Source organism: Misgurnus anguillicaudatus, chromosome 9 (assembly GCF_027580225.2).
Source record: "Misgurnus anguillicaudatus chromosome 9, ASM2758022v2, whole genome shotgun sequence".
In the NCBI taxonomy this organism is placed as follows: domain Eukaryota; kingdom Metazoa; phylum Chordata; class Actinopteri; order Cypriniformes; family Cobitidae; genus Misgurnus; species Misgurnus anguillicaudatus.
Genome location: NC_073345.2, coordinates 25,252,746 through 25,270,393, shown reverse-complemented (window position 1 = coordinate 25,270,393; position 17,648 = coordinate 25,252,746). Strand labels below are relative to the sequence as shown.

Here is a 17,648-nt window from a genome sequence, read left to right as displayed (position 1 = left end):
GTTGTTTTTGTGTTTTTGTTCAAAGGCCTTTACGTTTCATATCTTAAGTTTGTATTTTTATACATGTTATTTATCAGAACTTTAATATATTTTGATGTTCCTCTGTTCTGTTGTGACAATAAAAGAAAAAAAATTCTTAAATAAACTACAAATAACTAATGTTAGGGAAATCTGTTAAAGTTTTGTTGCACGTTTCTGAAATAAAAAAGGGAAAAAATATCGGCCGATATATCGGAATATCGGATTTTTAAACCAACAAACATTTGTATAGGTATTGGCCTTCAAAATTCTTTATCGGTTGGGCTCTAATATGTAAGAGCTTTCTCTGAATTTTTTTGCAATTGATGAAATAGGATCGCGCAACCCTTACACGCTTGCAAAATGAAACTGCGGAGATCAGCTGCTTTAGTTTTATCAATGAAAGGCTAAAAATAGCGCTGTTCACCGTGTGTTCGCGCCAGAAGTTAGTATAGACGTAAAACATTGTGTTTAGTACCTCAGATTAGAGAAATGGATGGAGAGAAGGCGGTCGCATGTGGTGGTTCGAACACATTCAACCACATGTGCGTTTACACCACAAAAGCAATTTGATCGAAAGGGGTTTCGACTACCTCTGAATGTGATTGAAAGTGGGCAAGCTTAAAACATTTTGAACACCGTTTACACCTGGCATTAACGTCATCCACTTGTGATCCGATCGATGAAGGCGCATGTTGGTGCCAGGTGTAAACAGCCTCTTAGAGTAGTGCTGCCTCACGATTAGTCGGGACTAATCATTTGCAGAATAAAAGTTTTTGTTTAATATATGTGGGTGTACTGTGTATAATAATTATGTATAAATACACACACATGTATTAAGAAACATTTGCATGTGTATATACATGTTTATATTTATATTAGGGCCGGGACTCGATTAAAAAAATTAATCTAATTAATTAGAGGCTTTGTAATTAATTAATCTAAATTAATTGCATTTTAATCTCATATAAATATTTGACCTGAGAACATTAAGAAGTATTTTTACATGGATTTTTATGAATAATGACTGAATACATAAGCTTAACAAAATATTGTTTATTTTTGTTCAACCAAGTCGTTGTACCCGGAGTCGGGCTAATGTCCACGCTAGCTGCTGTATGTTTTGCATTGAGATTATACTTGAGGCTCGATGTGCTGCGGTGATATGTGAATTCCTTGTTGCATATCTTACACACAACCATGCTCTTATCGACGCTTACCAGTGATGCGCGGGTCAATGTATAAACAACCCGCCTGCAACTCGGACCGCAAAGAAAAAAAAAATATATATTATACCCGACCCGCTTCCTGGCCCGCATTTCTTAAAGTAGTTTGTTTAATATTGCAGGGTTCGGGACTTCTCAGGTTTTGACTGTCTGTGTTCTGGTACCTATGTGCGCGGATGCCCCACCTCGCGTATAAAAACAACAAAACATAATATACTATATAGCCTATATTAAAATTAAAATATATAAAAATGTGCATAATATATTTTTTAAGTTGCACATCGTTTATAGGTTTCTTAAGTGGGATTCGGATGTGAAAAGCGCTGCATAATGTACGCGCCTTTAGTGTTACCATTGAAACTTAACTAAATTTAAAAAAAATAAGAGGTGATATATAGCTTTAGCTAGGGGTGGGCGATATGACCAAAATCTTCTATCACGATAGGATTAATTTTATATCATGATAACGATATGTATCACGGTAGAGGTTTTTTTATGTTTTAATAAGGTTTAAATCTTTAATACCATAGAAATGTTCATACTTCTCACAAAAAACATATACAAGCATAGAAAGAAGATAAAAAGCAAACAAAACTCAAGCTCTCTGAAGATAAACAGTCATATAAGAATGATAATAAATAATTATGTATGTATGTATAAGCCTATACATATTTTTATTTAAGGTAGAAAAGTGATTTAATCAGGAGCAGTGAGAGATTTTCTCTCAATGCTGTTTGATTAACACGAGTGACAGACGGGAGCAAAATTAGGTAACTTCCCCTTTAAGACCAACGTCCAGATCCAATACACTGTCACACATGCGCTTTCTGTTTTAGCTGTTTACTTTCTCTTAAGACCTAACTGGTCGTGTTTATGAGGATGCTTGCAAAGACGGGAATTTTGACGCATATATGTATTTAAGGCCAATAAAGCGGGAAAAATGCTCGCGAGCTTAATGAGCAGCAGTCGCGCGACTTGCGCGTTCCTCACAGACAGAAAAAGCAGCGGCTGCGCGACTTGTCCGCTCCTGACACACAGAAAGAACGCACGCATACAGATCTGTTGTCTGTGTTTCAATGGCTTAAAATAACTTGTTTTAAAACTGCAGTGCTTAAATACGTGTACAAACGTTACGTTTTCGTGACCACGCGCACAGGAGCGTGACGTGGGCACGTAACCTCGATAGAAACGATAGTCCAAAATCTCTAACGGTTGACAATTTTCTACCGGTTAATTATGTCTACCGGTTTATCGCCCACCCCTAGCTTTAGCCTACATAAATGCTTATTGCTTTAATGTTGCGAGTTCCTCTTTAGCTTTTCTTGCTGTTATGTTTATAATAGTTCATTGTTCAGAGTTCATATTGATGATCTTATAGTCAATTTAAAAATGTTCTTACAAACTGACTCTATTCGTTTAACTTTTTTCCTTTACCTGCCGTCGCTGTTCTCTGTGCGTGTCCTCTGTCAAAGTAGCCTATTAAAATTAATATGAAGTTGATTTTTAAAAGTCTTAAGCACACCGCGAATCAAACGTGCTGCTACAGTATGCTCTAAATGCGCGTGTAAATTTAACTTCTGGGCACTGCCAGGCTGATTTTTTGAAAAGTAAGTGATATAGGCTACTCACTGCATGTTTTGGCATTCGGTAGCATATGCATCAATGAGATGCACGGTGTTGCTTTTAATGTTCTTTTTAATTTATATTCACAAAACCTAACAACAAAACATTGTTTATAATTACGAGACAAATTATTTGAAACGAAATTCGTTTTAAAGTAGCAAACAAAACTTAAATTAAACTCGTAATAAACTAATTAAATTGAAACAAAACAACATTACAACAATATTTAAACCCAACAATACTCAAACATTAACATATAACAGACATTAGGATACATGTTAAAATAATCTGTAGTTTGTTGGTAGATGTTTATTGGGCAAAACCTCCGTTGCAAACCTCCATTTACCAGAATAAATCATTTTTACTTTGAAATTGATGCGTTGTCACGTTAAAATCAGCTGTTCGTTTAGGTTCCGTCTACTTGTGCGGTTAAAATGTTTAACGCGTTATTTTTTGTGTAATTAATTAATCTTAATTAACGCGTTAAAGTCCCGGCCCTAATTTATATATTTATATTATATTTATTATATATATATTTTTTCTTAAAATTATACATGTATGTGTGTGTATTTATATATACATAATTATTATACACAGTACACACACATATTATGCAAACCAAAACTTTTATTCTGCAAACGATTAGTCGCGACTAATCATGAGGCAGCACTACTTTAGGGAATTACAGAGGTCTGGGCGGCTAAGCCAGTGTATCAGTGGGGTGGGTGCAGTTTTGGGAGGACCCAAACAAAAAGCATGTCCATTTATTTTAGTAAAGGATTCTGAGAATCTTTGTAAGACTCAAGGAATTAAAGCTAAGCGAAATAAATCGGTCATTCATGAATCATTATTATAGGGAAGTTTCCTAAAAACTGTTTTTATTTTAGTGTTACATATGGTATGTCCTTATGTTAGCTTTCCTTTGGAATTGGATGTCCACTTTGTGTGGTTCGGTCTGAATGTGTGCTAAATACTGACCTCATCTCTGCCACTTCCTGCAGTCTGTATCTGATGTGGCTAGACCAGTGCATTCTTTAGGAAACCCTGACAGAAGTCTGTAGGCAGTACACCACACCGTTCCCCCGGGGTTGGTTAAAGTTATTCTTTTACTCTTGTTTCATTGCTTTACACATAATTCTTAAGGTCATATTGTGGTCGTTTTAGAGTCTGTTGATTCCAGATGTGACTCTGGTTCCAATTTTTTATTTCTGAATCCAGATCGAATGATTTTTATGATTTCACTTCTCTGCCTCAATCCCACATCTCAAACTAATGTCACCACTAACAAATGTTTCTGTATACAGCTATTGATTATGTGGACCACTAATTAATCTGAAATTATACAGAATCTATAGGCTTACATTTTAAATCATGACATTATTTATAGCCTTTTAATCGCAACGTTAAATCGATATAGACCTATCCCGGTCATGTTGTTCACAGTTAATTAGCCATAATTTTTCCTGAAAGGAAAAAAGGTTGTCTTGTTAATCTTGCATCAAAACGTAACAACTCGCTCTTCCTCTTTAACAAGTTTCCTTATCTGCTGATGTTCTGCTCATGTTCTGTTTCGCATTTAGGGTTAAGCAGCACTACAGAATGAAAATTATCCCTCAGCTATTTTGTAATCGAGTAACATGAGGGATCATTTGAGCTCTTGTTACTGAAAGCGGCACACAGGAAGTTTCAGGAATGGCATCGAGGTCTTTTTATGACAGCAACGGCTGCAGGATCATCTTGCTTGTCCGCTTAGCTGTCCCAGTTCAAGCAAGATGAAGAGGAACATTGAGATTATCTGTGTCACACTACTCACTCCTCCAGGGTGCAGACCGGAGTATTAATAAACCGTGAATGGGGACAGACAGATACCCATTATATCTCCTTAGGAAATGCTCTCCGGCTGCAAATAAAAGATCTTCGCTGTCATGTTTTCGGTAGGAGTGGAAATCATCAGGGATCTGGCAATACAAAGTATTATAAATATTTAGTTTTTTTAAAGGTCCACTCTACTTTTTTTGAAAATATGCACATTATCCAGCTCCCCTACAGTTAAACATTTGATTTTTACTGTTTCGGAATCCAATCAGGAGATCTTCGGGTCTGGCGGTACCACTTTTAGCATAGCTTAGCATAATCCATTGAATTTGATTAGACCATTGGCATCACGCTCAAAAATAACCAAAAAGTTTTGACATTTTTCCTATTTAAAACTTGACTCTTCTATAGTTAACATCGTGTACTAAAACCGACGGAAAATTAAAAGTTGCGATTTTCTAGGCAGATTTTCTCACCTTTAATTCTCAGTGGGCAATACAATAAAGAGGCCTATTCTGATCTTGGACCAGCTACCTTTACCTGAACTCATAACATCACTTTTCATGCTTAAAAGTGCAGAACTGATCCCACTTCAGTGTTTAAAGTAAATGCCGTCCTTGTCTGGAGCTTCTTATTTGTTGAACTGGTGGTTTCTAAAGGGATATGGAAAGAATGGGTCACCTGTTAACCACCTAAAAGGTTGGCAATGATAGAATAGTCGTACTGTTTTGTGATGGTTTTGCCCCATACTGTAAAGGAACTGTAAGAGGAACATGGCAATCTTGTGACTAGTGGCTTTTCTATTGATGTCCTCAGGCTTTGGACTGAGAGAGAGAGTGTCCGTTTGGCAGATAAATATGTGTTAGACGAGCTGTATTTACAGCATGACTCCTCTGGTATGTTTAGAGCAGAAGAATTCATCACGGTTATCAGTTTAGGCCACTTAAAGATAGTGGAGCTGCACAAGCTGTTAAAGGGCATTTTTTTACATTGTTTAATTCTTGGGTGTTGCTATGCAGTTGTTGGGTCTAGGGGTGTAAAAAAATATTGATTCATGTGATATCATGATATTTTGTTTGGCAATACGGTACCGATTCTAAAAAATGCAAAATTATTAAAATTAAGACAGTTGTTTAGTTTGGAGTTTACATCCCGACCACTAGCATTATTTGTATGTCTGAACTTAAACAGTGACAGGAAGTACTAGCATAGGGGAGCGCCACAAATCTTTTTGCTAAGGTATCCATATGGTGGTGTGTACTCAGTGACAGCTTTCTTAAAATCATATCCTATTATTTTCATAAAATAGATAATATCCCAATATATCGTCCATTGTTTTTTTACAGTAGCACAATGCATCGCAACATATCGAATTGCAACCCATGTATTGTGTTATCGTAAAGTGGTCGACTAATATGTTTGATTTTTTTTTACAGATGCTAATGAAGTCATTAGAAATGCAATGCGGCCGATTGGCCGATATAAGGTAGATATAAAAATAATTATAGCAACTGATAAACATTTTGTCAAACTAAATGAACATTTATTTGCATAATGTTCATACTCTTAATTTAGGGTGTTTTCACATATAGTTCATTTTAAAAGAACCAAACCCAGTTCACTTAAAGTGGTTTCGCCTGTGGTTTTTACATCCAGACGTGGTCTGAGTTCGGTTCGCTTTTGGGTCCTTTTAGGGGGTCTGAGATCACTTGGTTTGTTCACATATACACCCTGAACTGCTCTGAGAGCGTTTGGAGGGCTCAAACGAACTAGGTGTGAAAACACCCTTAAAAAATTATAAGAAGGTAAAAATTGTTGTAAAAATTGGTAAATAATTACATCTTTAATCCAACAAAAGATTATAGATAACGTGTAATTATATCACGCATCTATGGGTATTGTATGAAATTTTCTAGTTCCGATTCCGATTCAATATGGACAATGATAGTTGCTTTGACAATTTTTTTTAAAACAGTTTTCTTTTGTCTGTGTTGTTTAAACATGCAATATGTTTACTTGATTTGATAGGGAACTGTTTCTTTAGCAATAAAGCATATATTCAATTATGCACTCTTAAAACATTTGTGTTAAAACAACACATTTTGTTTGTTGTCCCTAAAGTCGACCTATTTCATTGCTAAAAACTTTATTTTGTGTATTTGGTATAATACAATGTTTATGTGTGGTTTATGGTTCAAAAAACACATTATTTTCCACATACCGTACATTATTGTAGCTCCAGATATACTGTCTTTCTGAAACGCATTGATTTTGTACAAAGCTAATCGATCGGAAAAGCGCCGATTGGCCAGCTAATCTGTATGTTGTGATTGGCCTGAATACCTCTGATGTCAGCCGGAAATGTGACGCTCTTTACCATGTTTGAAAGATTCAGTCACAATGCAATGCTAACAGGAGTTAACTTACAGGCTGTGAGTCCGAAGCGGGAGGAATTATGATAATGTCGGCCTTGTCTACGTCACCGATACCAGGAAGTAGACTGTTGCCTACAATTTGTGAGTTTGTTGTAGTCCAAGAAAAGAGATTTATGTTGGTGATGATAACTCGCGTCATCGTTTACTTTAGGGTATGTTCCTTTTGCATATCGTTAACATGTACATACTTACACACCGAAGGAAATGTAAAATCGTTAATCGGACGATAGGTGCTCTTTAACTGTGTTATTATTGGAACAACACATTTTGTGTTGTTTTAACACATGTTGTGTTGTTACTTTTATTTATTTGAAAACAAAATCAAAACATAATGTGTTAAATAGCATAACACAAAACAAAATACATCCTTTCTTATGATTGTGGCCTAACATTTTTAACAGGAAATATTTGTGCAAGAAAGCAGCATGTAACTTTTGCGGTTATGCATTGTCATGTTAAGAAAAAGGCGTCTTTCTTCTCTAAGGAGGTAATGCAACGATGTGTAACTCTCCCTATAGGTTACAGATTTTCTGGACACACCCAAGTCAGTTTTTTGGTTTGCCTAGATGGTGAGACCGCTACAAACTGTCACTCAGAAACTGTCAGATAATTTGTGACCCTGTCAGTGAAATCCTGGCTAAAGTCTCATAATCTAATTCAGATTAAGAACATCAAAGTTGGATTTCAATTAGTGGTTCCACTTAAAGATATCAAGGTTACTGTTTTTATGTAGAAAACAGTAAAAATGACTTCAGCTGGGTTTTCATAGGCAGGGTCACATCTGTGCACTTATGAATGACGTCACATCTCAAAGGAAACCCACTATAATGAGTGTCATATATTAGAGGTGTGGCGTTTCCTCATTACAGCTTTAATATAATAAACAGTCCTGACTCATCATTTCTACAAATAAAAAAAAAAATGGTCCAAACCTATGCATTTTACTTTTGTTAACTCAACAGAAGTACAGTTATGTAATAGCCTGGCACATTTCAATAAGACTATTTTGCGTAACTTGATGTGTTAGGTAAGGGTGTGGTGCTTTTGGGCCAAATGACAGATCTGGCAGGCTATCAGACAGACTGCTACGGAAGGAAGGAAGCAATGTGCTCTCTCGGGTTTACAGCTTTCCTGCCAAATCCAGACAGAGATGAGAACAGATACAGACTAACGCATGGTCTGAAATTAATTTATAGCCTACCAGTCAAGGTGGCTGAAGGATGAACAAATTAACTATCTGATCAGATTATTTATTAGACATTTTTTCCAACTGCAGTGTATTATTGCCTAAATTGAATGCAACCTTTTTAAGGTCAACAGCAGAAATGTCTCGGATCATTTAAGATTTGCCCTCCTCTTGAAGAATGTTCGTCCTTGTGGATGCTCAGGCCTTAAAGTCCCCCTGTGGGGAAAATCAAGTTTTTATTGTTGTTTATGTGTCTATGTAGTGTTTTTAATATGATTTAAGACAAACAACGTGCAAATCCATCATTTAACACTAGGGGTGGCACGGTTAACAAAGCCTACGGTTCGGTTCGTATCACAGTTTTAGGGTCACGGTTTTCGGTTCTTCGCGATTCTTGTTGTTGTTGTTGTTGTTGTTGTTGTTTTTTTTCATTTAATCGTTAACACTCCAGAAATTTACTTCAGCATATGATATAAATATAGCTTAATTAGGGATGCACCGAAATGAAAATTCTTGGCCGAAACAGAAAACCGAAAAAAGGAAACCAAGGCCGAAAACCCGAAACCGAAACACCGAAAGAAATTAGTATGCCAATTATTAGTTCAATTGCATTTATGGCTATCACTGTGTACTAACTTTACTAGGGGTGTGTGACGGATAAAAAAAACTCACAAGTTGGATCACATTACGGTTTTTGAGGCTCAGATCAGATTATTTTTCGGATCAGCAAAAAGCAGGTGGGAAAAAATCTAATAAACAATAAAGAAATTGGAAACATTTATTAAAAAGAACAAAGTTGTACATTAATAAGGTCTGAAATTAGCATTAGGTACAGAAATCAAATTAAATGAATCATAACACAATAAATTAAAATTATTTATAATAAATTATTATTTTTAGAGCTATTTGTCTCTTTGTCATTGTTTGATTACAGTTTTTTACGATTGCTATGACACTCCTTTCAACACTTTTAACAAATTTTCCAAACTCCCAACACACCAACACACCTAAAACACACAACTGGCAAAACAGTTAATTTTATCCTCAAAATTACACATTGTAAACTAAACTCTCACACTGTTTACAAAAACACTGTAAATATGTTTCAGAATCAACTAGTTATACCAGATCACCAACACATGTTCTCTTCCAACAAAAACATTTAGTCAATCATAACACAATGTCATGAAAAACACAAACATAAGGTGGAAAAACAAAAACTGCATAAGTTTATGTGTAAGTCTGTCCTTATAGGCTGTAGTAGATTATAGACTATAGATTATAGGTTATAGAGTTTTTTTGAAAACTTTTTTATATTTTTGTTAGTTGGGTTTAGTAAATGCATGTATTATGTTTGTTTTGCTGCAGCAATTCAAGACAAAAATGAATCATCCATCTTAGAGTACGTTTTATAAAAAAAAGTAGACATAATTGCTGCAGTAAAGAACTTACAGTATTTACAACAGGACATTACTGCAAGATATTCAATATTACTTACATTTACAGTAAAAAAGTAAAAATAAACAAATACAACCAAAAAAAGCCACTGAAGAATAAAGCAAAAAAGAAAATCTCATAATCTAATCTATTGCGTTTCTATTTGGCCACATGTTCTCATTCACATTACACCTGATTTTTCTCTGGCAAGGCATCTTGTGAAGAACATTTTGCCATGTCTCTGACAGTGTTCAGGTGTGATGTCTGGGAATGCACCATCTATTGCATCCAGGTGGGACTGGAGGAAAATCTTCCCCTTGACCTGGTGGTCTTCAGTTGACTTGTGTAGCCATATATCTTATTTTTTGTGTTGCTCATATTGTTCCTTTTCCACACAAGATCGACCTAAAGATGCCCTCCTTTACTCTTTTGTATACCATATAGTCGTGCAATTGAAAGAACCTGAGTGTGTTTCCTAGGTGGGAATCAGCTGTGATTTATATATTTGCATTGGTACAATAAGTTGTTTTTCAATCCCAATGGAATAAAATACAGGGGATATATTTATGTTTCAATTCATCATATAAACAGCTGTTTACTTTGACTATAAGTGAGGTTTAGCACATGATGTTATCTGTTTTGACATGCTGTGTGAAAGCATTTGTAAATTTGACATTAAAAATCTATTGTTTTGGTCTTGTTTGAGCTTGTTTGTAAAAGAAGTTCAAGCATTTTAAATTTGTGTTAATTATATGCCTTTTGTGTTAAACCAACAAGAAATGTGTTAATAGTATAGCTTACATAGGTGGATGTAGTGCTAACTGTGTTAAGAGTTTTGAAAACTTGTTAAAAGTATTGAAAAATCTGTCATAGCAATCGTAAAAAACTGTAACATTAATGACACAGACTTAAGTAGGTTAATCTGACTGTAATCTATAGACATAAACAAATGTTTTTATTAGAAAAAGAATACTGTTATACTGAATAATGTTTTTTTTTTTTAACGCATTTCTCTCGTATGTGCACTACTGAGGGCACTTAAACGCACACACAGAGACTTTAACAAATCATGATCCTAAGTCTTAAAGCAGAGTCCTCTAAATATATCATTTAAAAATTAATGTATTAAGCTTACCTCTTATAAAGGGAATGAAGCTTACAGTATAAAGTTTACCTGCTATAAAATAAATAAATTACAATAAGAACACACAAAGCTTCAATTTTCAAAATGCTTTTAACAGTAAATGATGATTATTTTACTCTCTTACCTGTTTGTGTTGTTAGTCTGCAGGCGGTTCAGCAGCACTGATGATTCAGGGCTTTTACAGGTGAAAATAATCAGGAGGCAGCTTGAAAATAACTGACTAAATTTTAAATCAAAAAGGAGGGAAATGAAGAACCCTTTTTGTTAAGACAAGAACCATTTCGGAAAAAAGGGTTCTTCAGTAAGCTATGGTTCTATATAGAACCTTTACCATCGTTTCAGAACCTTTGAAGAACCTTTTTTCTTAAGAGTGTATTGGTACTCGGTATAGGTCCTCAAGATGGCGGCATGACGTAAAAGGTCACACGACTGAAAGAAATCCATCTATACAAGGCTTCAGGTAACATACGGGCACGAGGCTACATTGCGCATGTGTCGAACCGTGCAACAGACAGACGCTCCTAACCAAGTCAAGCGAAATTAACGGTTCGGAAGTTTTTTCCTGTACCGTGCCACCCCTATTAGCACCGCTGCTGAGTATTCTCTCCTTAAAATGTACGTTTTCCAAAGAGTCTCATTCCCGTGGTTTGAAATCGCCTTGGTTTCCTACGTCACAAACATGTAACAAATCACATTAACACAGTTGAATGAGTAAATAGGTAGTTCACATATGCATACCTGTGGTCCAAGCTGTGCAATTGGGTTGAGGCAGGGTCTAATTCACATATTCATACTAAATGAGGCAAGGGTGTAGCGTTATATTCAAGCTGTTTTAGGGATGCATAATAATTAATCGTGATTAATCTGTAGCAGAATAACGGTTTTTGTTTACATCATATGTGTGTGTAAACTGTGAATAATAATTATGTATATGTATATATAAATACTAGGGCTGTCACTTTTGTGAAAAAATCATTTTCGATTTTTAATATATAAGTAAGTGTTCATTGAATCGATTGTAAAATCGATTTTCCATGTCTAAAAAAGACGTTTCCATTTTCAACGCCAAATAACAGACAAATGTAAAGAGAGCGCCTGAAACGCACAAGTCAGCAATATTTCTTATTCATTGTCATTAAGTTTCGTGCAGAATAAAAAACAGCAACAGTAGTGCAACATTCTCTAAAAAATATGCAGAGTGGACTGCTGCCATAAATGAAAAACATTACTGCAGGCTTCAACCGGCTGCTTTTATGATTTAGGCAATTCAAAAATTATTTTAAATAATGATTCGATCCATTTCAAACAACTGTTCAAAAATGAAACTTTAAATAGACTTACTTGATGTTGAGAACATGCTGTGTATTTTTTTATTAAACGTAACCGAAACTTAGGCGGCACTAGGCAGGCATAATGAAATGCGCAAAAAGACTAGGGCCATTACAAATTATTGGTGAGGAAAACAAGTCGATCAACATTTTAGGGGTCAAGAGCAGAGCGCTTTTCATTCACTATGTCCATCTGTTGAGAAGACGCACTCCGACCGCACTGATGTCCCAGGGAAACTCGGGTGCTTCGTTGCCAGCTGCGTATTTCGTACTGCCAATCTTCCATCACAAAAGCGGGTCGCTGTCAGCTCGCAAGGTTGGCTCCTTGTCATAACTCATCATCTCCTGTAAGTTCACAATTACGACGCTCTCTCGTGTTGCACAGGTTTATTGACGTTGTCCTCCATTTTCTTTGCAAAACACTAGATGCAGCGATTGAAAGCGTGAAACTATAGGTGCGTAAAATTGCTGGGTAATTTCTGTCTAGCTTTCGCACACCTACTGCACTTTCGGAATTCTTTATTTTCTTTTTCTGCTTGTTTGTGAGTTTTGTTACATCTATATTTTTACTGTTTAATTATTTTAAAATTAATAGTGTACATATTTGGTTAAAATCGATTGCCTATTTTCGTTTTCGAAACTTTTTTTGGTTGGTCCGATCGATTGTGCAATCGATTTTCGAACGAAAAGTGACAGCCCTAATAAATACACACACATGCATGTATATATTTAAGAAATGTTCATGTGTATATTTATGTATAATTTATATTAGGGATGCACAATATATATAGGCCGATAATAGCTTTTATTCTGCTATAGATTAATTGCAATTAATCGTTATGCTTCCTTTGTTTTAAGGCATATAAAATTACTGTAACAGGTAATTTTTTTTATATATGCTATTATGATGCTCAAAGACTAGTTTAAGTCATAAAATTGTCGACTACAGGGGGACTTTAAGCAGATTATGTTTGACAAGGAGCTTCTAGACTTTTTGCGGTTGTCAGTTGAATAACAGGCTTGTGAAAATGGAATCTGCAGATGCATTGGCAAATCTGATTTGGTTATCTGAATTGTCAGAGGTGGATGTGCCTGTAAGTGTAACGTCTTTGTATGGAACTGATCAGCTGTTTGCATTAACTAACTTAATGCTGAAGCCGCAGTTTAACATGCAGCCATTCATAGCTCAAAATGAGCTGATGCAGGATGTCAAACGTAAGAAATATTTAGCAAACAAAGACACAGGATGGGAACTTTTTACATAAGGGAATATTTTTACATTTATGTATGTGATGCTTGCCTTTGGGTTGGGCATAGTTGCTCTGATGTTCTTGGTAGTTGCTAGGTGGTTGCTTATGGGCCAAGAACCAATCATGCAACCAATATTGACCGATTTTGCATTTTGCCAAAACCGACAAGACATTTGGGCAAGACCAATAGTCGATAAATGAAAGAAAAAAGAAAACTACTACTAGGATCGGTATCGGATGATACTCAGAATTCAGGTATTGGATTGTAATGGGAAAAGTGGTATCAACTCACCCCTACCTCAAATCATGATGATGTGGATTTGACAGGAGTTATGGTTTCTGAAACTTTGTTTTGCCATCATATTGTATCCAAAATAGTAAGTAGTTCTTTGAAATTGTAATATTTTACAATATTAGTTTATTTTTCTTATGTAAAAATACTAGTCAAATCTCAGTAAATGTTGAATTGTTTGTCAAGAATGCACGATAACTCCTGAGTGCTCAAACTAAAACCAAGATGAGAGAATGTGTAAAATGCAGTAAAGTTTGTTGAATACAAAATACAAAAATACAACATGCTTCAACAAAGTTTGTTTCTCACCAACCATTATCTGTGTTTCTCTTCTGCGCAGACAGAAGAGCCAGCTTTTACTTGAGCATACTTGTTTTTGGTCAACGAGAACAATATACTAACTGTAGTTTTATATATATATATATATATGCTTTACGTTCATATGGGCAGTTGCTTTATATATGTTTTATTGTCTAATCTGTGTGAATGCCGAAATGCTTTTGACCAGTACTTTTTCAAATGAACACACAATGCTTAATGTTTTCAACCAAAATGTGCTGGATTTAAATTATATGTATATAACACCTTTCTCAATTTATCATCTTATAAATAAAATAGATGATTTGTATTTCATAAGAGTTGAAATATTTTTTTTCATTCCAGTCTGTGGCATATACATGAATATGTACATACATTACATTGCTTTGATGCTCTAGTATTAATGCACTAAAGTTGAACATTGAAATTCGAAGTTTGTAAATTGAACTTTTTAAGCAGTTTGTTTGTGTCTCTGATATTTGTGTCTTATATTTATCCGTTTAATAATCAGGTATGTGAAAATCACAACGTCATTAAGTGGGTATTTGAGTATAAAGGGACTTAAAACAATAAATTTGTTTAATTCGCCTTCTGTAAGTATGTGCAATAGTAGTAATGCCTTGCCTGCCTTACCAAACACTATTAATCAGTAAGAAAAATATGCCGGAACGAACTACCACCATTCAAAATGTGGCATCACTCTCAGATTGAGTTGGTTGACATGGTTTGTGCCCTGGAAAACAAGGTAGTAATTGTGGTCATCTTGACCGCATTGGGTATAGATGTGGGCAAAACAGAACTAGAGAGAGGGGGCAAGAGGCCAGTGTGGTGTTTTTAAAAGCTTGAAATGCCCAAATAATCTCCTTTATTTGTTCTGTCTTGCTCATTGAAAACCAGAAATATTGATTAAAATTTTTAGAGCCATGCTTCTCAGTTGCTGGGTCACAATCCGAAAATGCGTCACAGCAGGTCTCTTGTGATGGGGTTACGAATTGGCGGGCCTATAGTTACAAGAACAGTTCACCTAAATATAAAAATTATCTCATACTTTTCTTCAAAATTTATTCCAGATGTGTGCATTCCTTTCTTTAGCTGAAACATGTTGGGTGAACTAGTTCTTTAAAAAGTTTTATCATTTTTATCATGTCGTTTTACGAGATTACTGTAAATGTGGTGTAATTATTGCAGTTCTCATGTAAGCAGCTCTTGATGATCCACTGAAAGCTCTCCTGAGAGCCAGAGGATGGATTATTGGGTATGACCTGCTGATGTTTTGATATCACTGGTTGCTAAGCGCCAGTGGAAGCTGATTGGCCCGTTCTCAGAGGAGCAGGACCACGGATGGTCTTGCTTAATAAGGGGCAGACGGGCTGGATTATAGCAGGCCATTCAAATTGACACCGGGATTATCACTGTTAGTGAGTGAGACACCACTGAGATTACACCGCGCTGGTTGATGGTCAGTCTGGTGTTTGGCTCTGTGATTATATTTTGCTCCCTCGTCAAATTTAAAAAAAAACTAAGTATTTAATCCACACAGACCAAATCTGGAGGCTATCCATATGAATAAAGACAAATATCTGTCTAGTATCTCTTGCTAATGGCTTGTATGATATATGACTGTATGTCTGATATTTGACAGGGTCATGTGCATGGTTGTCAAAAAAGGAGGAAGTTTGATACTCACTTTATGTGATATAACTTTTCCAGATTAAACTGATGTATTACTGGAGTCTAATTTAAACATTTGACTCCCGTGCCAGACCGGACTGGTTTGAGTCCTGCTCAGGGCTGGTGCGAGTAGGACCGGTTACATTAGCAATATAAGACAAGTAGACATGTGAGATTTATTTTAAAGAACATAACAGTTGAAATGTAACGTATAGTAGTATAATTATTTTGATTCTTTTTTATTCTTTCTCTTGTCCCACAAGACAACTAATGCTTACACCCCCCAAACACAACTTTGGCCCACCACGTATATCGCTAATCGCTTGGTACCTTACATCTTAAAACTGGATCCGGGCATAGAAAAATGTGAGATTGACTGTGTTTAAGATGCCTTAAGTCCACGCTTGCTGTATTAGCAACTGTGACTCATGTTCTGTCTCAGCATTGAGGCTTTGCACGTGTTTCTGAATAGACTGGAACTGCGTATAAAAAGCTATGATTAATGTATGTAATTTTAGATATGGAAGCTAATATTTGCGGCTGATGTTTTTAACAGTATCGTCTCTCCATTTCTGTTTCCAGGAGATCATTGTGCGAATGAGTGAGTGATGCAGGTTTCGTTTCTTCAGGTAAGTCCATCACCACATCTCCAACAGAACATCCGGTCAATTCCTGTGAACGCTGGAGTCCCACTGATTTTTAAGTCTACAGCTTTCAGCATATTAACGAAGTTAACTCATCAATTGAGAGAAAACGCTTCCCTGCCAATGACAAGTTTTTCCAGCAATTCGTATTTCCGCTGTTATCCACCAGGTATCCCCTTACGCTGGATACACACCAAACATTTTTTTACATCTTATAAGATTTTTTAAAATGATAGTATTTGGAATGATTTTCACAGAAAAAAAAGAAAAGGGTTTGGGTGAAGTCATGGGAACATGGTCTGTACAAGTTCATCTTGCATCAATTCACTTTGTGCTGTGCCATGACTGCTTCCGTCTTCCATCATCCATCATCTCGCTTTCTGATTGGATATTGTTTAGTTTCACGTGATAATCTCAAGGGCGTGCACGCGTTTGTCCTCGGGGTCCCCCCCCACATCAGGATTTCTGAGCGTAAATATTAAACATGTTTAATATTTACGATTAGCGATCGGGGCAGCTCAGACGTTCTACAAACAGTGTATCAACGACTCGGAAAGCGAGGTAAACAACTTGATAAATAACACTTGATGATAATAAAACTGTTATTTTGACATGGACTTTCATGCGTCTGTTGCAGAGTGCCCATGTGAGGCGGAGTTTAGTCATTGTATTTCATTACGAGATAAGTTTAAATTGATGATTTTATCAAAACAACAACTACATTGACTCATTTTACAATCCCACTAGCATGTTATTTAGACAAAATAAAATCTTTTAGTTCGCGTGAGGAAGCTGTCGTTTTTATGCACACTTTTATGTCATTGGCTATATGCCACTGCAGTGAAGGCGTATTGCACTATTACTGTTAACGATTATTCGATTGATTGATCGTTAATTTAAATTATCACCGAATATGGGAAATTGCATAAATTGACATCCCTAGTCGGAAGGGGGGAAATCAGCCCAAAATCAGCCAGATTATCTTTTGGTGTGTATCCAGCATTAGGCCAAACAGTTAAAACTGCATGTATGTTTTGATTATCGCTCTGAATCTGATCTCTTTAAAAAGTCCTTCACATAAATGCAATTATCTCAGCTTTTTGATTAAAATTAGGTGTTTTTGAAGAAACCAGCCCATGTTTGAGATTTGATTAAAGACAACAAATAAAGGTAGCATGAAATGTTATTTTTGTTTGAAAGCAGAGGATCTGTTCTTTCATTTGATATATTGTATGTTTATATATTTAAAGAACAACATGTT

At 35.7% G+C, this 17,648-nt stretch overlaps 1 protein-coding gene across 1 annotated transcript in view; it reads left to right on the top strand.

The window, feature by feature from the left end:
• Positions 1-17,648, top strand: part of ptpra (protein tyrosine phosphatase receptor type A) — a 43,661-nt gene that overhangs the window by 4,128 nt on the left and 21,885 nt on the right. The window contains exon 2 of the mRNA XM_073871354.1: positions 16,326-16,372. Coding sequence (XP_073727455.1) covers positions 16,352-16,372 — 21 coding nt within the window. The 5' untranslated portion in view covers positions 16,326-16,351. The remainder of the gene's footprint in view (positions 1-16,325; positions 16,373-17,648) is intronic.